General features: G+C 37.3%; 2 protein-coding genes across 2 annotated transcripts in view; one reads left to right on the forward strand and one right to left on the reverse strand.

Moving 5' to 3' along the window:
• LOC113803087 (thioredoxin, mitochondrial) overlaps positions 1-4,052 on the reverse strand; it is a 4,204-nt gene extending 152 nt beyond the window's left edge. Inside the window, exons 1-3 of the mRNA XM_027353791.2 lie at positions 3,753-4,052; positions 846-969; positions 1-584 (exon numbers count right to left, since the gene is read on the reverse strand). The exon at positions 1-584 is cut by the window's left edge and continues 152 nt beyond it. Of these exons, the coding sequence (XP_027209592.2) occupies positions 468-584; positions 846-969; positions 3,753-3,964 (453 nt within the window). The 5' untranslated portion in view covers positions 3,965-4,052 and the 3' untranslated portion in view covers positions 1-467. The remainder of the gene's footprint in view (positions 585-845; positions 970-3,752) is intronic.
• Positions 4,053-4,924: 872 nt separating this feature from the next.
• Ubqn (ubiquilin) lies at positions 4,925-24,858 on the forward strand. Its single transcript, XM_027353789.2, has 10 exons — positions 4,925-5,109; positions 12,825-12,906; positions 14,654-15,084; positions 15,702-15,840; positions 16,068-16,196; positions 16,297-16,583; positions 16,771-16,929; positions 18,323-18,571; positions 21,065-21,173; positions 21,537-24,858. The coding sequence occupies exons 1-10, from the start codon at positions 5,008-5,010 to the stop codon at positions 21,608-21,610; spliced, it is 1,761 nt and encodes a 586-aa protein (XP_027209590.2). The 5' UTR covers positions 4,925-5,007; the 3' UTR covers positions 21,611-24,858.
• The last annotated feature ends 316 nt before the right edge of the window (positions 24,859-25,174 follow it).

Genomic DNA, 25,174 nt, shown 5'->3' on the forward strand with positions numbered 1-25,174 from the left:
CCAGGAACAATGGAGAAGATGTACAATTATGAATACGGAAATGTACATTGTGTACTTTAAACAGCACTGCATAGCTTGGGAGTAAACTGCTTTAAGCTCTTCTTAGCCGGAAGTCTAAAAAGTACCTCGTATTTATATGGGCATGTTGATGTACCAGAAGATAAAATGTTAAAGAGCCTGCCTGAAGTAAAACCAAAGAGCTGTCACGCAGTTACAGGTGTTTCATCTTTTCTGCGCACCTTTCTCTCCAACTCTTCAATAATGTTCTAAAATCAACATTTACGGAAGAGGGAGGAATTGGCACGAATTCTTGTGTACCACACACTTATGAAGCACAAGGCAGAGATAAACATAGATAGACAAAAAAATACATTATTATGCATTCCTATAATGTTTATGGCCAGTTTGTGATGTTCATTACACCTTAAGAGAATCCTTTACATTTGCCATAAAGCTGATAGAACATACTACTCTCCAATCAGCCTGCCGACAAATGACTCAATCCGGGACTCCTCTTGCAGGCCTACGAACTTGTCTACAACTTTTCCTCCTTTAACTGCGAGGACTGATGGGACAGCGGTCACCTATAAGAAAATAGTAATAGCTGGTGAATAAACAATTATATTTTCATTTCTAAAAACAAAATAAAGTATGAGAAACGGAATTCATTCTATGAATTATTATTCAAACAGATTGCTGAAATGCAAATGAAAAAAAAAATTCTATTTTTCTTCAATATTCTGGCTTTTACCTTGATCTTCCTTGTAGCATTCTTTACATGTAATTATACACTAAAAGCAAGGAAATTAGGTGAGATGAAGCAACAGATGTAACAAACTACATACCCCATACTCTAAGGCCAAGTCTGATACATCATCAATATCAACTTTGGCCAAGTGTACTTTGTCTCCCTTGCTGCCGATAATGGTTTCCAACCTTGGACCTAGTAATTTGCATGGGCCGCACCACCTGTGGAAGTAGACTAAATGAATGGAAGTCTAGTCAGAATGAAAGGTGAATGGAAAATATTGTCTCCATTTTTTTATGGACTACTTCTAGATCTACTTTTAGCTGGCAAGTTCAAAATATGATGCTTTATCATAAACCTTAAAAAGTTGTAAATTGCTAGTTTATGACATTCTGAATAAAAATGTAATGCAGGGTAAAAATACATATTACCAAATACACATGCTTTAACATTTGCTGCATGGTATGTATTGCCTTATTAAAAGGACAAAATGTCTTGTCTAATCTAATCAGTCTGTTGCCCAATCAGTCTGTTGCCCAACCATTTGCACTCAACTGGTATTTACTCCTTACGAGATAATTAGTCTGAGAGGACAAACTATGATGATTTGCCCAAAATTTGTTTCTTTTTCATAAATCATGTCTCTTATATATCACAAATGTTTAAATAACCACAGTTTTGCAATGCACTGCAATTACTTTCTGGAGTATATCAACCATAAATGACTCAAAACTGCATCAGGAAAAATGGTTGAGATTTCATTTATAATTATGATTTCATTCAAAATTATGGTAATTTAGAAATCCTAAGCCATTGCTAATTCAAAGTGGCACAAAATGTCGGACAGAAAAACATATGATAGAGTGTTTTCTCTACAGAGTGACACGTAACATTCTTTATCTTGTACAATGGAAAAAGAGGACACAGAAGAAAAATAAACGATCAGACCCATTAACTAAACTGCATCTCTTTCTCTGTCAGAAAAGAATACATTACTTCACCTATAAAATACTCATACTACTTACTGCTCTCTGATGATGACAAGCAGAGTACTCAAGATCTAAAGGTACTAATTTAATCCCCTTCCTTAGATATACTGTAAAGCAACCTTGCCAAAATAATGACCATTTAAATATATTGCCCAGGAGAAGGCCTGGAGGTAACTGCAGCAATATTCAAAAGCAGACATTTTTAAAATAAATATGGTAACAATAAATACCCAAAATGTAATCATTCATCATTCACGGACATCATACAGCTTTGAGCACCGGTGGCTGGTAGATGCATAGTGAGGAGTAATTTGTACGAATGCGATATTATAGGTTTAGGCTTGATGAAGCAAGATCTTATTCACTGGAACCGTGAATTAACAAGGGAGATGTTGAAAATAATTATTTACATCATCATTCTAATACAGATCACAGTATACACTGAAGGCATGTGTTGTCTATATAGCTTCTACTATTTTAATAATTAAGATTTTATTGGAGTTACTTTTATTTTCTTTCTTTATTACACTTTGTATTTAACAAAAGTAAAATAAATATTTTTTTTAGCATGAACTATCAAGTTCTAGGTTCCTAAGAGCTTGTAAACACATCTGCGAGTAAACAAAATTAATAAAAAACACAATGGACAATATAAATACCTGACAGCATCAATGGGTTATGGATGCAATTAAGTATCTCATATTCTGCAAAATGACTCCATAGCAAGGCTAGCACTTTTTCAATTTTTTTTTAAGCTACCTTCTTTTTGTTAAGAAATTGGGAACTTGAATGACTTACTGAATCTAATGGGAGTATTAACTGAATTAACAAAAAACTAATCTGGAAAAAAAAAACATGTAGAATTCAGAAAATAACATTGAGTTCTCTTTTCTAGCACATATTACTGCATTTCATGACTCATAATCAATCCTGTATTTGAAAACCCTCCTCATCTTGAAACTGGAAGAAAGCAATATTAAAAAATTATTTGAAATAAAATGGGAGTCTGAAATAACAAGACCTAATAGACAAACATAGTAAATAAAATCCAAAAATTAAGCAATTAACTTTTTGACTACTTTTTATATTATATTTTTATATTATATATTCTTCTACAAAGGTCAATGAACATTTACCATATATATTTGACAAAATAACCTCTAACTGGTTCTTAATTTAATGTCAGATCAGGTCAATATTCCCGAGTATATATTACAGACATGGTTGAGTAACCTAGCCTTATCTTTACTTTGCAAATAATATATATCACACCAAACAGTGTAATTTAATGTCTTTAAAGCCAATACCTTAGTTCTTATCTGTATACACAACACTATTCTTGGCATGTACCCTCAATTCTTCATAGAAATTGAAAGAAACTTACTCGTATGTATTTATATAAATAAACTTTTACACATCTTACTTCAGCACAGGGTATAAGTGATCAATGGCTTATCAAAATATATGAAAAAAGCTTTTGTACAATTACCTAAAATACAGCACTTCATATCCTCTCATTATAAATTCCCCTGAATACAAGGGAAGCTACAGTGGCTCCATTTATGATGCAACATCCCATTGCAGTATGTGACATGAAACGAACCTTTTCATATAGAATAAATCTTTACTTTCCATTGTGTTTACTCAATCTCAAAGAAAATACATACATACACATCTACCCTTCTGAATTCTGAAACTACTGGAATTTGAGTTGTAATTTTGGAAAACTTCTTCCAAATACATAGAATAGAAAAAGAATGAGAATAATATGCAATGGAGATAACGTCGAGCAATAAACAAAAAACAGAGCAAAACCTCCTGCAATGTCTCGCAATCTCATCCTTTTTTTCCTTCCAAACAGCATAAAATATTCTCTGACCTTCGAGAATAGTAAACAAAAAAAAGTAATAAAAAATGGGTGATGTAATGCACGCATCCTGTTCTTCAGACAATCCTGCCGCCGCTAAGGCCTTACGGATGAAACAGAGACAACAAAAGCCTCACAGAGTCCTTACTGGGCATGAAAATCAACCACGACAGGAGTTGAAGAATTTAAAACCCTCTTGGTGAAGTCCTCTTCGTCTTGGACATTGAAGAGAGCTCTGTCGGGAGTCGCTGTTTTTAACCCTCTTGCCGGCACCCAAGCAGCTAAAGATTTCCTTTCTAAATCTTTCCATAAAGCCCTATTCGTCGCTGAGGCCAACTGGGCCAAACTTCGCCTATACATGGCCAATAAAAGCAATTACAAGCTGCAATAACCAGGTACAGCGGCCCCGACAACAATCCCAACTTGATTCAGGAAGTTACCGTCTCCTTCACATCCGATAGCGTAAGTCTCGTTTCTAACTATAAATATCTTACGAAGAACAGTTTTCCTACCAAACACAACGAATTCGAATCTTAAAAATAAAGAGATATATATCGTAACAAAACAAAGAGAGTCAGATGTGTCAAATTTGGGATTTTAAGTCCTCTTATAAGTAGGTTATGGACGCCGGTGGATGTGAACGAAGGAACAGCTGATTACTTAATTAAAGAAGTTATAGATGACAGCTTGTTTTACGTATTAGATAAGTTTTTAGGACAGATATACACCTATTGGACTCTTAAATGGAAAAAGATGTTACATAGTTATGTTTGGAGTCCTACTTGCCTGTATGCCTAAACTTTTTATTAGTATACACCATTAGATTTCAACAGAAACAGCGTTTCTCAAATCGGATGCTTAATATATTATTATTCCTCTTGGCTACTGTTTTCTTACCTACCAAGTATCTAGTTGTTGTTATTTGTATACTAATTTCTAATCCCCATTGGCCTGAGTCACTAGTGTTTTCAGTAACTGAGTCGGACTATTTTATTTGCTTGATATAAGGCTATCATACTTTATGGATAAATTCAACAGTTATTATATAGTAAAGTAATACAAAAACGCTCTTTTATCATCTATGGGCCTTTGTGAAATAAAATAGCATTTAAACCGCTGCAGACGACGTCATTTTCCCCGCCTCGGCTGTGACGTCACATTTCAAGACAATATAAAAGTCTATCGTCAATACTCTTTGCTCTATCATTCAAAAAATAATCGCACTTTGAATAACCCAAAATATTGAAAATTGTTTATTCTCGCAAGATGATAATTGTCTGCACTCCTTCTTTTGTCTTTTTTAGGACCGAAACGTTGCCCAGTCTTTTAGTTGACTCATGTTTCGTCATCGGGATTGATCACAAGAGAGGAGAGAAACGTCGAATTTTCGCCTTATTTCTGCAATGGCTGAGGGAAGCGAAGGTGCCAAGACGATCAATCTGACTGTGAAAACGGCGAAGGACAAGCAGATCCTCGAGATAGGCGAAGATGCGAGCGTAAAGGATGTAAGTAGAGCCACGTCCTGCCCAAGACCTTTTCTCTCTTGTCAACCTCCTCTTGGCATGCCAGCTTGACCGCGTATTTCTTTGGCACTCTGGAACTTTCGATGGCACTGGCGGCCTCTCCTTGCCTCCCTCAGTCATGCGGCAGGATGGAGTATAGGATTTGAAAGCCGAAAATGAGCTTAAATGATTGGTCTTGAGTCACCGAAATCAGACGACTAGCGGCGTCTTCTGTCCCAACTATGTAGGCCTATGTGGATCGCATATTTCGCATTATTTTTGCCAATGTTATACACATATCAATGGAAATAGGCCTGCCAGAGTGCCGGTAATCTTCACACCCATCAGTAATATTTCCTGAACAATGAATTGGTATCAATATCAGTAGTATTAGGTATTTGGAGTCCATGTAATGAAATGCCAAAATGTAGCATGATTATACATACCTCTTGGAATTCATTTAGTTATACAGTATACATGCCTGCTTTATTGTATATTACATAAATAACATTATAATGTGTACATTTATACATCTACATATATTATGCATAGCCTTTCATTCATTTGTATGTTTTGTTTAGTTAGGAACAATTTGGATTCATTAGATATTAATTAATGCAAACTCTCAAGGAAATTGATGCAATAACCCAAACTGAAAACATTATTGAAGAATATTTGGTATAGTAGTAGAGTGAAAGTGTAACAAATGTTTCATACAAAATTTTCCTGTTGTGAAAAGTTTTCAATTTAGCATTGACTAACAACTATGGTCTGATTTGGCTGTTAACCTGCAGTACCCAGAGGGCCAAAACCAAAATGCAGCCTCTAGTATGGCCTGTTTATATTCAAATGGTCATAAAGAGGGTAGTGATACCACATAAACCATTGTAACATCATGTATGTCTTGAAGATTAGGTACATTAGGTTCAATTAACCCCTTCCCACTAGGTGGCATGTGTTGTTGTGGACCATATAGTGGCTGGCATTGCATCACAACCAATCCTGTGCTGTCGGCTCATCTGATGGAACTTGTTTTTCTACAGTAGTAGTGGCATTTGCATGGTGCAACTTTTAGGCAATGGCACCTAAAGTGAAATAGAAAGACGAAGGTAAACCTTCACTTTTCTAAATTTTAAAAAAAATTATATCAAAATATAAGCTTGAGTCAGGCATAAATGGGAAACTGTCGATGCATGCCAGCAATCCTGTGTTAATGGCCGACTAGCCAAATTTTGAACTTGGAGTTAATTGGTTAAAGCAGGGGTGGGCAATTAATTTTTACAAGGGGCCACATGAGAAACCTGCATTGTGTCTGAGGGCCACACCAATGAGAACTTGCAACTTAACCCATCAGCGACGGGTAAAAATTTTGTCAAGTTTACGTATGCGCCATGGCATGTACGTACGTTACACCCGGCACCAATGGGTTAATTCTGTTCAGCTTTCTTCCATTGTAAAGTGCACTAAATTATATATATAGTGCATTATATATTTAATAGATTATATATTTAGTCCCTGTCCTGCTTATCACAGGCAGGACAGGGACGCACAAAGGGCCGGATGTGGTCCGCAGGCCGTAGTTTGCCCACGTCTAGGTTTGCCTTGGAAAAATAGCTTAAGAATTAAGATTTTCTTTATTTAAGAATTTTTACTTATTGGATTTTGTGTAACGTACATGTTTGAATAAAGTAAAAAAATTCCATATATGATAAAAATAAGAGAATGATTATTTGGTATGTTCTCAATTTTTATTCCTAAATAAATATGGAGCATTCACATAAGAAAATTATATTTAGGGTTCACAAATTTTTTCTTTTAATGGTATGGCTTTTGCATATACTCTGCAATTCTCATTATCATATTGGTTTATAGTCTCTAGAAATCCACTAAAAACTTACTATGATCTTTGATGGATAGCTTTCAATCTTATGTAGAAAGAGATAAGGGTTCAGTGCCTTGCAATTACCCCACTCTCTGTGCCTGTCGGTGCTCTTGCGAAGGCCGGAAAACCTCCACCACATATATTCTGGTAAGACTACGCTTGGACGACCACTATCTTTGATGAAAAACTGTCAGGCAGGTCTACAAGCTCACACCCCAGAATAGATGTATTGGAAGTTTATCAGCCTCTGCTGTGCCCAATAGTAGTGGAAGGAATACTTAGGTACATGGAAGTGTAGTTGAAATACTGTGATTTAAGGGAGAAATGATGTTTATATGTGCTAAATTATTGGGATAACATATATGTGTGCAGCCATATAGCCACAGGATAGTCTTTATTTTAGTACATGTCGATTTGATTTACATCTTTAGCAGCATTGAGTAAAGATCAAGAAAACTTGATATCAAAACATAGGATTATATGTGGCAGTGTGAACTTATCATTCACATTCATAATACAGTTTTGGCCCAGAACCTGTACGTGGAGTTTAAATTAAGCATAAACAGTTATATGTTGATTTTTTTTCTGTATTCATTTGAGGTGAAGTGTTGACAGATTTTTGTTTTCTAATCGTGTTAAAATATGGGATATTGGTGTAAGTGGTACGTTTGTGTTATTTATGGGTTTTTAAAGGTTAGTGTCTTTATTTATTATTATTATTTTTTTCCATTTGATGTCTGATTATATTCAGACAAGACACGTGTGACCATTGCTTTACTGATGAACCGACATATTTAATTTAATAGAATATTCTTAAGTTATTCAGAATTTGGTTTGATCATTAACCCGTTGGATCCAGTTGTGTCATGGGAATCACAGTGCTGAAAATACAGGCATTGGGTTATGCAAGTAGCCAACATCCTGGGCATGTGGTGCATAGGCTAGGCACACATGAGCAATGACAAGACTCTGTCTGCCCTTTGCAAAGTTATTTTTTGTAAGATTTTTTAGTTTTTTTGCCATTTTCCGATGCCCATATTTGTCTTTTGATTTGCTTTATCCAGATGGTAATAGCTTATTTTCCTTGCACAGACTCTATATCATCTCTGTCTGTAGTAAATTACTCAGTACAAGAAAGAAGAAATGTGAAACATTTGGTTATTTGTGTCATATCTTGTGTTTTTGTAATTTTCAATTTACCATAATACAACTTATTATGCCGGTCACAGCGGCCAGCAATGCAGTGCGCAGCATGGAAATGGCTTCCTCTCTGGAGCTGGCATTCCTCCGGTCATGGCCTACTCACGTTACTTTCCACATTCATATATCAATGGGAATAATGCTAAAGCCTCCTCCTAAACACCATATGAGTCAAATCACTCATTAAGAGGTTTATGCACTCATGGTGAGTCTTTTCCATCACCCTGGCCTTCACTCATGATGGCAAGTTTGTGTCACCTGGCCCGCGACCAATTTATCTAATTACGGCATGTTCACGTTACCCGGCCCTGGAGCCAGATTTTTCCATGACAGGACCATGACGTCATCCGGACCGTAGGGGTTAAAAGAGAGACAAGAAATGTATGTGCTTGTTCTTGCATTTCTCTGATGATTGGCAGTATTTATTTAAATCCTATTTATAGCCAGAATTTCAGGGTTATACATTTAATTGTACAGCCCATATCCTGTCATTTCAAAAGTCACTGCTTTTGCACAATCATATAATTGAATGAACAACTTGTATATTTCTTCATAGCTTTTCAGTATATGCAAGAATATATTTGGTATAGTACTCACCCTGCAGAAGTGAGTATTGACTCAGTCAGGGCAAAGAAGAAATATTCTAAGCCCTGTAAATTGTTGCTTGCTGAATGACTGATATACACCACAGAATAAAACATTGTATGGGTTAACGTATCAGATCATGCACTGTAAAATAGAGGTGGGGAGAGGGGAGCCTAGGGAGGGAAAGCTTCCCTTGGTGTTGGAATATTGATGACTGAAGTGGTTAGGGAAGGGATAATTTTCACTGATTTTTACATGTTAATTTTGCTGACACATAGATGGCACCACAAGAACTTGGTCACTAGTCCTTCCTGATCTTCTCTGTTTACCCCTTACCATGACTTTTGGAATACTTTTTATTATTTTATAACTTATTGATATTCCCAATGCCAGTTCAGCTCAATTCAGGGTTGCTGAGTCTAGTATCACGTAGGCCTTTTCTCTAGAGTGGCCCAGCCTGTGTCAACAATTTCTAGCCGTCTCATGTCTTTTGTTTAAACTATATGCTTAGCGTGGAGGCTGGATTGCCAGCAAGCGCTCCAGTTTCAACAGCGTAAGAATGTGGCATTCCCTTTTTACCAGCTGGGCAGCTGTGGTGGAGGGTCCCTGTCTCAGAATTTGCGTGTGCTCACAATTCTCTAAGTAATGTAACAGGATAGCATTCAGCTTACTGCAATGCGTATATTCTCTGTCAACTACATCGTCAAATAATTTGCCAAGCGCATAGGTAACCTAATCTTAATCTGATTTCGGCACTTCTGTTTATGTTTGAGGGTGCTATTGGCTCATGGCGTCTGAGTATCATCTGACTGAGAGTGAGTTTGTGGTATTTTCTTTTTGTGTCTGCCGGAGGATGGCAAGCGCTGTATCGTTGGCCATGTGGTTCAATATTCTTTGGCTTGGGTTTCTGGCAGTCTGTCAGCAAGCTTATTCCCTTGGATGCCTATGTGGCTTGGGACCCAGTTTATGATTATTTTTCTACCCTGATCAAGGATCCTCTGTACTATGGTGCGGACAGTGGTCAGGAGGTAGATACCTGGAGGAGTTACTTTTGCAGTGTACCTGTGCCTTTAGGCTAGGCATAGAGTATTGATTTTTTTTTTTGCCATGACAAGCTCAAGATAGAGAACTCAATCAAGGTGTTTGCCTATGGACTCCCCCCACCCTATAATCAGGGTGGGGGGAGTCCATGCCCTTGGCAAGCAGTTGTTTGAGCTGAAAGCGTCTCAACTCTAGGAGTGTGTGTGAGCCTGGAGTTGTTAGCAAACAGTTGGTAGTTTTGCTGTATACGTCTGAATACTTTTTGTCTCATGTATGTGTTCCGGGGTGCCTGTATGGCCTTCGAAAGCAAGTGCACTGCCATTGGATCTATCTAGGTGTCCAGGGACAGCAGGTTAGCTTCCATGAGAAGGTTAAGGGCCTTTGTCCATCTGGGGGCACCTAGGATGATCCCAGCTGCTTCATTTTGGACTGTCTCTAATTTTTCTCTGAATGTAGTGCTGGAAGTAATGAGGGCAACAGAAGCATACTCTACAATAGGCTGGACAGCAGGTACATAGACTGCTCTTAGTACTTTTTCCTGCTCCAATGTGTCTCCTGGTCATTTCATAACAGACAGACTTTCTTTAGTTTGGTCAAGCAGGTACTGGATCTCCTTTTTGAAAGTGAATGTGTGGCCTATCCATACCTCAAGGTATCGATAGTCCTTAACCCATTCCAGATCCATACCCTGGAAAGTGAGTTTTGTGTTTTGACATTGGTTTTCAGAGCCATAGCTTTTGATTTTGCTGCTGAAATCTTTAGACCTGTCCTGCAACATTCTTCAGACACACAAGGTCCAGACATCACTAGGCTCTGGTGCTTACCAGAGATGATTGCCAGATCGTCCTACATCCCTCAGGCAGGTGTATGTTGAGTATGCTAGACATGAGGATGTTGAGAAGGGCTGGACTGAGGACCCCACCCTGTGGCGTTCCATTTTCTAGTGGCATGTGCAGAGATAGGTGACCTTGGAATCTGACATTTGCTGTTCTGTTGTTGAAATAGTTATCCAGGCCAAAAGTCTACCTCTAATTCTCATGTGGATTAGGGTCATCTGAATGAATGGCAAGATATCTTGCTAATTCAAATGCCTTCTCAAGTCTAGGAATACAACCGTGGAGGAAGTAGTGTATATTGTGCTTAGGAGTGTGGTGATGCTGGTGAACCTGTGCAGGTATTCATGAGGGGGTCCCATTTTCCATTGGAGCCGATTTAGTAACATCCTCTGTTTTGCCCAGACACCTGAGGAGAGAAAAGGGTTGGTACCTGCCTGGCTCCTTTGGTTTGGGGATGGGAACAGTTATTGGGTTTTCCAGCTCTAGGGTAGTGTGGCAGTCCAAATGCCAATAATAGTAATGATGATAATAACTAATGGTATTAATACCATTAGAAAATTAAAAAGTCTCCTGAAAATTCAAGGAATGGGGATATCAGGTGATTGAGTGCTTGTGGAGCTGTCTGTGTGCAAATTGGTTAACCCGCTGCTGCAGGGGATGGCATACCCACTGAGAGATTAATTTATTAATTTTCTATACATATAGGTAGCTCCACAAGTGCCTATTCATCAATGAGTCAATCATTAGTCTGACTTATTTTACCCCTTTACCCTTTTCCCTGATTTTCAGAAATATTTTATTTGATTATATATTGCTGTTATTAATTTTTAATTAAAATTTAATAATTGTAAGTAAAAGATAATGATAGCATAAAAAAGAAACCTGAAGGTGAGGGCACGTAGATTGCTTATTGACTCTTGGTAGCAGAGCACTTGTAGAGCCATTTAGGTTCAGGTACATTTCACTAAACACTACTACAGGGAACATCACATTTTCCTAGCAGCATTGGCTTGAGAAAATAATGCCCTCGGGTAGATATTCTGTAAATCAATTGAGTTTTAAACAGACTGCTAATAACTACTGAGGTTCACAAGTGCATAGGTATAGATGTGTATTGCTGAGTGGAGAGGGCAAAGGTCATGCTGGATGACTGTAAAGTAAATATCTTATTTAGATTATGAAATGAAAGACATTTTATATTTATTTGTGGCAATATGTACAGATCAGTTTAAAAGGTTATTAACAGGACCAGTATAGCATGTAAATGTGCTGTGTTTTAATCTTATGCTATACATGAAGGTAAAAGTAACTTCCTAAAATCTGAGAGTGCATTCCAAGTGTTTGAAAAATTTAGAAGGAAAAACTTTCCCTTTAATTTTGATGATAGGAATTTTGGATGCTTGTATTCAGCAGATATAGCTTTGGCCAAATACTCTCTGTTGCAGATTACAACATTAGAACTGTGGTGGTAATTGAGAGAATGTTTTTTGATAAGCATTATAGTAACTTTGTTACTTCATTAAAATGTTGAAGTAAGATGAAAATTATAGAACTACCGTGTTAGCCACTAAAACTTAATCATGTGTACTTCTTTACAATGTATTTATTCATTGTTCTTATTATTTTGATGTGAAGTAGAAGAGATATAAAGCATCCATGAGTAAGAATGTAAAAGGCAAACTTCTTCAAGCTTATACTCTTAACAGATACTCTAAACACCAGAGAGGTCTTTAGTCACAAAATTTCCAAGCCAGCTGACTTTAGAATTGAAAAAAAAAGATAAAGGTTATAGTCTCTTGTATTACTGATGCTGATACATCTTAGATACAAACCAAGCTCAGGCTTACTGGACATGTAACTGTTCAGTTGCTATTTTAAAGACAGCTTTTGTAAATAAAAGGTTATGTCACAGCAGACAAGCAACAGGTCAAGAATATTAGGTGATACAAAGTTCATGGCAAGTGTAAATGTATGCTGGGTAATCTTGCATAGTATGTAATTTTAATAAACATTTGGTATGGAATAATTAGATCTTCTTTTTGGAATAATTTTTTGCATTTAAGCCCTTTATACTTTTATCATAGTGACCTTTTCTTTACATGTCATGTGTTATTATTGCAGATCAAATGTTGCAAATTCATTAGGCTAACAGTTGATTGTTGATCTTTTTCTAGCTACGTGAACTCGTCAGTGAGAAGTTCAGCGCATCTCTGGAGCAAGTCTGTCTCATCTTTGCAGGGAAGATATTGAAAGATGGTGAGTGAAGGTTGTGAAATACAAACATTTGCTGGCATCTGTAAAGGTCTGATGATTATGATGATATTCCTTTATGCATTTTCTCTTCTTTTTGGTTAATGTTAGGTAATAGATGTTTCTTTTTTTTTTTTTTTCTTCTTACTGAAATGTCTTTCTTTTATATACTTTTTTCTTGTTGAGAGGTCAACATTATAATGCTTTTATTATTTTCTCATTTTTATTCATAACAAATGTACAAATGGGATTTTGGTGTCTTGTTGGAGTAAGCAATTCAGTGGCCACAGAAAAGCTTGAGTTCCTTACGCAAGTCCGAAGAAAGCGCTGAGTAATGATATGATTTGGCTTAGTCATTTCACAGTGCAGGAAGGAATGTAATGTTTTAATTGAAAAACTCCATCTGAAGTGTTTCTCAGGGAGCTTCTAAATTCAAATGTTAAACTATGCTGGTGATATTAAGAACACCTATTTTAGTAATTGCTGTCACTGTGAGCAAAGAGCTAACTAGTTTAGAACTCTCCTAACAAAATGAAAAATCATAGTGAATAGAATACATCTTCATGGCAATAACAAATTTTCTTTCCAAAAATTAAAGAAATAGGGTAAAGGATGACATCAGATTAGCCTAATGATTGACTCATTAGTCACTAAGTACTTGTGGAACAATCTTTGCAATCTATAATGGATTTTCTTTGCACCACACTGAGCCATATTCAAGGCTTTTTGCACAGTCAGCTGTTCTAGAGAAAATAAAAAGTGCAAGAAACATACTTGAACTTCTTTTGCTCTGCTTTGGACTCTGGCTTTCACAATTGTTTTTGGAAATGAGGTTAAAAAGAGACTATGCCTAAGTTTGAGAGACTGTATCAGGGCCAAACAAGTGGACAGTTGTTTAGCACACACAACTTGGAGCAGGCTGAACTGCACATGTCAGTGGATACTTGCCATTCAGCTTTTAGGGCCCGTTCTCTGTGATGTGATTATATGTCATCTGGTGTGAGTGGATTGACCCTTTTGACTGCTATAAGCAAATATATCTGCTAAAAAAAAGGTAAAGGTCTGAATCTTGAACATTTCCAAAAATTCTCATGAGCAACTTTTATTTTTGCACTTTTTCTGGTCATTTTTTTTTTTCAGATTTACAGAAATTCTTTACCCCTTTCCAACATATATTGCTTTACAGAGCAATTATTCAAGAATTTGAATGGTAAATAAAAAAACTGTACCTTTAGGAGACACTGAAATTGTCTTGCAGAAGCAAACATCAATTCTATTTTTAGGTTGATGATTAAATTAATTATGGAATTGCTCTTAAGATTTAGTTTTCCAGTTTAATGGTTCATAGATTAAAACTTCAGAAGACAGGGCTTGTGTACATGACATCCCAGTATCTACAGGTTAAGATTTGTGTATACATTTAAAGTTCATTCAATTTAACCCACTAGCACCTGTACATTTTCAAGGTGAAAATATTAGTTTCCAGGCTGCTTGAAAATCGGCACACAGGCCAGTACAGGAACCTGCCCGCCCGCCACCTGTCATGGGCGACAAAATCAGAGCGCAAGCTCTTATCTAGCGTTGCACCAGTGGGACGCCCTGGATTTTTTTTTTTTTTTTTTTTTTTTTTTTTTTTTTTTTTTTTTTTTTTCCGGGTGTCTTACATGTGAGACACCAAGCGCAAGTGGGTTAATATTAATGAGGTGATTTTTACTGGCACATTTAATTGCTTTTTATACTTGTTTCATTGCAGGCGAAAACCTCAGTCAGCACAACATCAAAGATGGCTTCACAGTGCACCTGGTGATCAAGAGCAGCCCCTCTGGCTCAGCCCAGCCTAACAACCGGCCTGCCTCGGCCACCTCCACCACTTCTGCCGCCAACTCCTCTTCCACCTCCACTCCCAACACGGCAGCCAACAACCAAGCCAATGCTGCCAACCCCTTTGCAGGCATGGGTGGTCTTGGAAGCCTGGGACTTGGGGGACTGGGGGGGCTAGCCAACATGGGTATGGGCAACCCCAATTTTCAGGAACTGCAGCAGCGCATGCAGAGGGAGATGCTGAACAATCCTGAGATGATGCGCCAGATCATGGACAATCCCTTTGTGCAGCAATTGATGAACAATCCTGAGTACATGAGGGCCATCATCACCTCCAACCCACAGATGCAGCAGCTCATGGAGGTAAAGGACATTGAGAATAAGTACAATTGTGTGTTTAAAAGTAGGAGAGTTTCCTGGGTGGGTTGTAAGCCTTGAATTCTGCAATTAGTCAGCCTCACCTTTCTACCCAGCTGAAGAGAGGAATAAAGTTTTCCTTGTTCATTTTACACTTTTTATATTTGATGTTTAAGAGACAGACAGGCAGGCAAGCAGACAGACACTGAGAGACAGACAGACACAGGCAGGCAGACAGACACAGAGAATGTGAGGGAGGGGGAGAGAATGTGAATGTTGCTATGTACTAGTAGTACCTGCTTATTCAATTATGTCTGTTTACACTAGAAAAAGCTTTATATATAATTTGATTTAATGTCTATGGAACAGAAGTCAAACTTTATGCTGAATTAACATTTAAAGTAGTTGGGTTTTGTACTAAAAACTTTGCAAATTTTAGCTTAACACAGAATGAATAATACTGAAGAATCTGGCATAAAGCTAAGCAGAGGATCATGTAAAGAAAGTTTAATTTAATGATTAAGTTAGGCTACTATCAGTATAGCCTAGCAAAAGCAGTCATGTATTTTTTTAAATGGTTTCTATTCAGTCTTATACTTTTATTTTTATTGCATTGTCAACAGAGGAATCCGGAGATATCCCACATGTTGAACAACCCTGAAATGTTGAGACAGACTATGGAGCTGGCCCGTAACCCAGCCATGTTGCAAGAGCTCATGAGGTCTCATGATCGTGCACTCTCCAACTTGGAGTCCATTCCTGGTTTGTTGATATTTATTTTTATTGAGGTATTAGAATGTTGACGTTGATATCGTGGCTTTTGGGGATATTTTTTCTTGACTATTAGTTTGAGTTACAAAAAACATTTAGAGGTTTGTATTTTTATAACTATTAAATTGTCCTCATTAGATTTTGGAATGAATAAGATGACAGGCAAGTTTGTATAAGATTGGTAGTATACAGGCTTAAACTGTTTCTTTTCTATTCAGGTGGATACAGTGCACTGCAGCGTATGTATCGTGATATCCAGGAACCAATGTTGAATGCTGCTCAAGAGCAGTTTGGATCAAATCCCTTTGCTTCACTTCTAGGCAGCAATACTGCTGGAAATAATTCTGGTAAGTGCATGTGAAGAAAAGTGTTTAAATATTATGTAAATGAATCCTTTTATTATCTGACTTTCAGGTATTATATTAATCCTAATTAATTGCTCTGTAGATGCAGCACAAGCTGGCCGTGAGAACAGCGACCCCCTCCCGAACCCCTGGGCTCCAAGGACCACCACCTCCACCTCCACTGCCTCCTCCTCCACTCCGACCACCAGCACCACCAGCACCAGCCAAAGTACCACCACTTCCTCCTCCACCACCACTGGCAACCTTGGTGGAGGGTTGCCAGGCATGTTTCAGAGCCCCGGCATGCAGTCACTGATGCAACAGATGATGGAGAACCCTCAGTTGATGTCATCGATGATCAATGCTCCATACACACAAGCCATGTTTCAGGTTTGGAGAAGTTGTCTTTTATTGTTATTGATGTTTTCATTATTGATTTTATTTATGGTTCAAGGATTGATATATTTTTGTGTATTCTTGTTAAAGATGGAAACTTTTGGAGTCAGTTGTTTTTAACAATTGTTCTCATTATGGTTATGTAGGAATAGTATAAGTGACCGTATTATTTTCCTTTCAGAATCTTGCTGCCAATCCAGAGTTAGCACAACAGATCATTGGTTCCAATCCCCTGTTTGCTGGCAACCAAGTACTTCAAGAGCAGTTGCGAACAATGTTGCCAACCTTCTTGAATCAACTCCAAAATCCCGAGGTGCAGAACTTCATGAATAACCCACAGGTAAGTTTCACTTCAAAGCCATGGTCATACTGGTGCTTGGTATTTGCATTTCTTGTAAGAATTTGCAACATATGGTTGCTGCAACCCAAATTCTACAATATATGGTCCCAATTCCCATTATTTTATGCTTTCCAAAACGATGGAAACTGAATGGTGCTGCAACTAAAGTTCTGCACCTAATCATAGACAATCCTTTCGTTAACAAATTTTAAAAACACTTGTAGATTCTCTATCAAGTAAGCTAATTTCAAACCTCCCCATAGTTCCATGGAAGAATTGTATAATTTTGGTATATACATTGGCAAACTCATCAAGCTTTTTTGAAGTGATGTAGTCAATTTGTTAAGTACTCAGAAAGCAAAAAAAACATGTAATGCAGTAAAACTTGTTTAGAGTTTTGATTTTCTAAAAGTATTTGAGGTTTATTGTCAGGTATCAAATCTCCGCAATATAGCTAATATAAGCTAATGAATTTGTTGACAAACCAATAAATATGCAGATGATGTGGTTAATATATACTAATGCCATACCCAGTTGCTATGTAATGTTATTACAGTAAAAACCATAGGCAGCTTATAAAAGGAAAATTTCAAACAATCACCACATAAGCTAGGCTTGGTGCATCAACAAAGGCCAACAACTCAAAAATATTCTGGGAAGATAGTACTGTTGAGCTTGTAATTTTTATTGTCAATATATTTTGCAAGGAACATGAATATAAAGTCGTAAGTAGGAAAGGCCCCCACCAAAGTCTTGGCCCCAGCAGTAAGCGTTGCGTGGGAGGTAGGATTGAGGAAGCTGTCACACATGCTTGGGGCTGTACTGTATAAGAATTCTGAATTCCTTACTGCCATCTATTCACATAGAAAATGGGTGGGAACAACACTTGGAGGCTTGTCAGAAGTTGTGCTCTGAGGCCTGTATATGATTGGTACAGGGAGATGAAGCAGTGGGGATGGAAGAAGCAAGAAGAAATATTGCCAAATAGTAATGAAATTGCTTTTGCCTCCCATTGACGGTAGAAAAAAAATACAGGAAAATAGCTTGTCGTTTTTGAGCAGGTATACTCAATTGATTCTGCCCAGATTGGATGTCAAAAGTACAGATATGCTTGATTGAGTGTCCTTTGACTTTGGGGGTTAGTTATGATTATATATATGTATTTAAGTATAAGCATATTGGGGTCCTGTTGTGCATATATGGCATTCACACAATTTCAGGGTGAAAGAACATAACTAATTACAAATGTAATACTTTACTGTAGGCTTTTGAAAATGGAATGATGAGCAGATGAAATATTCTGGCCATTGATTTTTTTGCTTTTTTATATTTGATAAATGGAATAAATTTCAGGAAGAGAAATAGAAGTACTCACCCACATTTTCCACTGCAGGCGCTTCAAGCAGTTGCTCAGATTCAGAATGGATTAGAGCAGCTTAGACAAACCTCTCCTGGGCTGTTCAATACCATGGGCCTTAACATGCCTCCTCTCATTGTACCCGGAGCTTCCACAACTCAGACAGCCTCGACGACCACCTCTACCACGACCACCACCTCCTCATCCGGCAACACCTCTACCACACCATCTATACCTGGTCTTGTACCGGGTACAGATGCCTTTGCTAATTTAATGTCAACCATGGTAAGTGCTTTTAAGGACTTCCCTGTATAATTTTGTTGTAACCTTTAAAGGGTCTTCATATATAATGCTAAAATGTTTAGCCTGATCAGCAAAAGTGCTTTTTCTTCTTATTATTCTTTGTCTTATTTTCTTTCTCTTACTTCTTAATAAAAAACAAACACTTGAGCATTTCTGAGATTCCCGCAACCTGTCGGATTTTGGTGCCCTGTGGCATGCAGTTAACAAAAATCTGGGCATTAGGCCTCCTCGAGTGATGACACTCCCTTGTATGTTGCTTGTAGGCCTGGCCCCCACAACCACTCACATTCTATATCAAAACTCTTTGCCTTCTCCTTGTAATGCTATTACCCTTTTCTCTGCAGACATGTTTTTCTGTTTTGCCTTTTTCCAAGGTCTATATTTGTCATTTGTGATGCTATATCAAGATGATGATAGACTGTTTTCATTGATCAGACTCCATATTATCCTTCTTCAATTACAATAACAATAAGTAGTGTGGGGGCATGGAGGTTGGTGGTGAATGAAAGGGGACTTTACTTGAGGGTTTATTGGGGAAGGTAAAGGTGTGACCCCTCGAGAGACCCCATGCCCTGGGTGCTGAGGGTGGAGGGTGACCTCCTCTGTTCTGTGACTGCTCCTGTTCTCCTGTCTGCTCGGTCTCTCTCGGTCTGCCTGACAAAACATCCTTTTATCCAGCGACTCCTGCTGGGCAAGTGCCTGCTTCTCTATTTTGGGGTGTCAGTCCTTCCGGCCGTGACAAAGGGGGTGAGTTTGCCGGAATTGCTCAAAGGGGAGAAAGTACTTAGGCAACCAAGGGGCAATGCCAGGGAGGAAGGCAGCTGGTAGGGCCTATTGGTGCGAAGGCCAACCCATCCGGTTAAGCCATATTGTTGACAAGTAGCATTGTTACTTTTGCGATATTTTATATTTTCATATTCAGTTTTCCATAACGTGGTGTCAGGGTTTAGTTGGTCATCTGGTGATAATTCTACATGACTTTTCACTTGGGAAGAAGTAACACATTGAGATTGCAAGTTCTTTTTTTCTTCTATAGGTTATACATTTGTGCTTCTTTCGAGTTATTTTTTATTGAGTAGTTCACCATGAGGGGTATTTGCCCACTTCCAAAAGCTGAAAATTTGCATAGTTTTTGTTTCGTAGTGCACAAGGGAAGAGTGGATAACTCAGATGCAGCAGTTATTCAAAAAGCCATGAAATTGACGTGGTGTATTTCAATTTTTGCTTTGAGACTTTCCTTTTAGTCTTTTAGGTGTATGGTTTCCAAGAAGGTAATATTTTCCCCCTGATTGGCAAATAATTGTCTTTTCATATCAATTATCTTTTTGAAATAGAAAAATTGGATGACGATGGTTCGGTCAAGTTTAAATGATCTTTTTGACAAAAAAAAGCACTCTGAAATTTAATAAACAGTGCTGAAAAGAAAACTCAAAATTAGTACTTTGCAGTGAAACTTGTTGCAATCAGATCAATGGTTTTGGTGTGTCATATGGAATTGAATGCAAAAAGAATAGTTTAGAAACACATTTTTGGAGTTCCTTAAGTATTGTTTCTAAATATAAATTTTTCATTGACTTAAACAGACCAGCAATTGACCAAATTCTGTAAAAGAGCAAAAATTTTAGATGAAAAAGATCAAGCAATGGAGGAGGATGGATAAGTAATCCCAGACAGCTGTGTCATGGAATGCCATTTTGTTATACTATTGAAATCTTCTATGTACTTGCTTCTTTGTAAATTTTACACCACATGTATAGGCTAAGACATATCATTAACCCATTCAAGCCGGGTGTCCCATATCTGAGACACCTGAAAAAAATAACACTCAGCGTGTCCCGCCAGTGTGACGCTGTGTCGGGGTCGCGCTCCGGCTAGCAGCGGGCCGCAGCCGGCGGGTGGACACTCCGGGGAAGCTCCACCCGCCAATCATTGTAGCCGCCATGATTTTTTTTTTTTTTTTTTTATTAATTAATTTATTTATTTATTTATTTTATTTGAGGGGGGGGGGGGCTACAAAATGTACCCGGCATGAGTGGGTTAAGTTACTACAAGCCATATTTCAAGGTGCAAAGGCTCCAAAGCTTGAATTCCCTAATGATCTTTGGGTTACGCTCACTCCAGTCCATTCATATATGGTAAGAAAAAATAGGTACATTGTAAATATTCTCAGTCATTTTAAAGGGTAATGCTGCAATAAAATGCTGTAGGATTTGTTAGAATGAGCATATATATGGTTCTCTTTTGTGCCACAACTGACAGATGAGAAAGAGTGATAAGAGAACCTGCTGTAGAAATATATATATATACATATATATATATATATATATATATATATATATATATATATATATATATATATATATATATATATATATATATTTTTTTTTTTTTTATTTTTTTTTTTTTTTTTATTTTTTTTTTATAGAAAGTACAGATACTGTGTTAATCCATTCACATTTTTGTATTTCTTTGCAGTCACAAGCCCTGACTGGAGGTGGAAGTGGTAACCCAGAGCAGCAGTATGCATCACAGCTAGATCAGCTTTCTGCCATGGGATTCATTAACCGTGAAGCAAACCTACAGGGTATGTATGTGCTGGGAAAGTTTTCACACAGGCATAGCTTCAGTTTTTGATTGTCATATTGACAGTACTTGTCCTTACACTGGTGGTGTAATTTTCTGAATTTTCTGTGTGGCACTCATTCTGGCTACCATCTAGCCTTTCTGACAGGGTGTTTGCTGTGTACCGCCAGCCCTGTCTGCTCGCTTGCTAGAGTGAGTTATGACACATACACATGTGCCTGTCATAAAGGGTAGGCTTTCCATGATGGCCATAGCCATGCTTGTCAATAAAAGGTTGATTTCACATCTTTCTCTGATGTGCATTAAGGTTAATGTAATGGTTGCCTGTTATAAAGTAAAATTAATTATTTATTTTTCTTTCCAGCTCTTATCGCCACCTTTGGAGACGTCAATGCTGCAGTAGAGCGACTTTTGTCCCGACTAGACCCCCAGAGCTAAGGCACTGCCTCTCCCCCTATTCTAGAGCCCAGAAGATTCATGTCCCTCTTTAGTTTCATCCTGATAGTGTTTGAATGCGTGAAAGTGTTTTTTTTTTTTGTGTGTGTGAGTGTTTGTGTGCGCATCTGTGCATGTGTGTAATACATGTAACTGGTTGATTATTTTGTTGTTTCATTTTTGTTTGCTTTACATTGTTTTATATTATTATAATCCTTTTTTTCCATATTTTTTGAGTAATTAATCAATGTAGCACTCTCTGTAGCTGATAAGACTTGGGCATCTTAGTTGGTCAGTTTACCTCCTGATATTTCAGATTTTGTTCTGAATATCTACAGATTGTATTGGAAGAAGCCCATGACTTGGTGTATTGCACACCGTTAAGCATATCAGACTTGTGGGTCTGCATTGTCATGCATTAGGGTTTGCTGCATATAAGTGAGGTCAGAGTACATTTGTAAAGATTATCAGCAAGTTTTATCTTTCTTTGTTGTAGGAGGGTATGTGTATGTTTTTATATAGTCTGTTATAATCTTGTACATAATCTACACAACAAGTGTCAACAGCTAGGCATGCAGTTGGTTAAGTTTCCAGTGGCAGAGATTTGTGAGTGCTGAATAATAATATATGATTATATTTTGATATGTACTGAATTTAAGGATAGCCAGGTATTGCCTTCATGCATAGAATATGAATAAAAGCCAAGACAGGTGATTTCTATTTTATTGATAAATTTTCATGATTAGACATAGAACTTTTTCCTTATGGTACTGAATTCAAACGGTCTGTTGTGATCACTCTTCTGCGTGACACTGGGTAGACCCATAGTTGTTCGGTAGTATCTGCTGCTGTGTGAAACTTGATTAATTTGTTTCCAACTTTTTCTTCACCCAGTATTAATAAAATCTGGTCACCCTCTTTTCTCTCACACTATGATTTCGTATGAATGTCTTCACAGTTGGATCGTTTATTTTTTTTCTTTCTTTCTTTCTTTCTTTTTCTTTATTTCTTTCTTAACTTAATGGATGTTTTTTTTTTCATCTTAACTTAATGGATGTCAAATTTATTAAAAGATACACCAGAAATTTTAAGTATTACAGGAAATTGAATATTCTCTTGTTCTTTCATAATGTGCAATTTGGTATGAAGTTTCAGAAAGTATTGTAGAAATGGTAATTCATCTGTAAAATTGAAATGGTAGAAGGAAAAGGTCTGATGATGTTAGGCATTATTATTTTTTGCAGAACATTAAAGAAAAGAAGATAGACTTTGTTGATGTGCCTATCTCTTCAAAATTTCAATAAATACGAGAAGAAAATTCACAGTGGGAAGAGCCAGTCCAGTAGTTTTATTGTAGATTTTATTTTTCCTTGTTGCTCTTTTTTCTTACTATGAGACTAGTTAAATGGATAACTTGAGTTGTCCAGCTGGGCTTGGATGACGAACATGGGCCCATACAGCTGCCGAGTTGTATTCAGAACTATGAATGAACCTCCCATGAGTTATGACGTAGCTACCCCAGTGATGTTTAGCTCACAGTTGAGTGTTTATTTTTGTGGCATGTAGACACAGAGGATCTTATCGAGGAATTATGTTTGGAATTTCAATAGATTAAACATAATGCAGTAAGCTAGATTTTCTGTGTTTGACTGAATATAGTAGCAACAGAGGGAATACTTTGTGTCAGTGTCTGTGACTGGAGTTTGTGATTACTGAGAAAAGACAGCTGACATCTGAGGCATTAAATATCAAAATGCTTTGTCTTTCTTGATTTGTAAAGGAATTGATCTGGCATTTCTTATTTCAATACAGTAATCTACAGTGTATAAACTTTTACTTACATTGTTAAGCATCTATATCCGTTTGTTTGTTTTTGATTTCATTAACTTTTTTGTGAGTTTTTGAAAAACAAATTTTTCCATACATATGATTTAGACAGAAGTGAATATTTGTAACTAAAATGAATGACATCATGGTATTGTATTCATACATTGCTACATATGTCGTGTTCACAAGCCAATTGTGATTAAAGTCACTGATTATCAGTTACCAGGATGCTTATGAAACTTGAGCTTCCTATTCATTATCAGAACAAACTGGCTTAATAAATGCATATGAATACCAAGATGGTCATTAACTTTTTCAGTTTACTCCTACCCCCCATTACTTCTGGATTATGTGAGGTGTCTATGTAGAAAATGAGATGCAAGAGTTGAGGGTGTGTTTATGACAAAATTTGTCGGCCTTTATTTTCACAAGAAGGGTTTTTAAATTTGGAACTGTGTAGTGTAGAAGAATTGGGTTTTCATTGGCAGACTTTGAAGCATTCCTGAAAATGTTCAGTATTTAGCAGTGTTTTTCTTTATAATTGGTAAGTGCATTTAAAAAAAATCATTTTGGCTAGGTATATGTGATATATTCCTTGCTATAGAGGCACCCAAGAAGGCCTATTATGTATTTGTTTTTCCCCTTTATTTTTTTATTCCACTCGGTAAAATAGAAAATCATAAATCATTTCATTTAAAAATGTGCCCCTCATGTCCATACAAACACTTGTTCATACCACAGTAGGAAAAATAGTTTGACTGGATGTGTGAGTGTAAGCTGGCATTCCATTTGACTAAGCCAGACTTGGCATTTGACTGATGTGTGTGCCGTTGATGGCACTCTGGCCATGGATCATCAACCAGCCAAGTAAAGCTATGCATTACTGTACCATCTGAGATGCGGTGGGAAACAAGGAGACAGTTGAGAACCAATCCATGTGATATGGGAAAATTTATTGCGAGGGAGTCTTTTTTTATAGAAAATTATTAGGAATGTCAGATCTAGATTTTTTCTTTCTTTCTTTCTTTTTAATCAGTTGTTTAGTCTAGAAAATAAATCTTCATACGTCTGAGAGTGACATTACATTAATGTTATTAGTGTGTGAAGTTCTTTGAGGAAAGTTGATTCAGGTTGTCTTCATGGCTTCCCACTGCATGTGCGTCATGACTTTATGATTGTCTTTCTGATGAATACATGCATGTTCTGCCACTCTTGACTCTGTGTATGATAACAGCTCTTCATCTCAAGACACTGCTATATAGTTATGTTATAAGCAGAGAATATGATCTCCAGTACCCCATGTTATGAAATGACTTGCGTTAAAAGATTGTAATGTTGCCCGCAAGAACTGTACTGGGTTTTATTGGAATGTACACTTTTTCATTTGAATATTAACAGGCATTATACCATTTGTCTAGGGAAAAGTGTTTTTATTGATATCCTTCCTTATGTGCAAGTCTGCCATATCTACAGGTGTTTAAGTTTTACTAAACAGTTTTCATCTAATATTTGGTGACTTAGATGTCTACGCAATGCAAATCTGTTAGGTTTTGCTTGGTGCCCAGATGTGTTGGAATCCATGGTAATGAACAGGCAGATATTCTTTAACACACTCCTCGTTATTTCCACACCACACTAGCCCTGTTTCTCATGTATTGCAACTACAAATCTTCCCCAATCCCTTGCCCGTTGTTGTCATGGTGGGCTTGGGAGACGAGAATTGAGACCCAATGCAGGGAT

This window comes from Penaeus vannamei, chromosome 18 (genome assembly GCF_042767895.1).
Source record: "Penaeus vannamei isolate JL-2024 chromosome 18, ASM4276789v1, whole genome shotgun sequence".
In the NCBI taxonomy this organism is placed as follows: domain Eukaryota; kingdom Metazoa; phylum Arthropoda; class Malacostraca; order Decapoda; family Penaeidae; genus Penaeus; species Penaeus vannamei.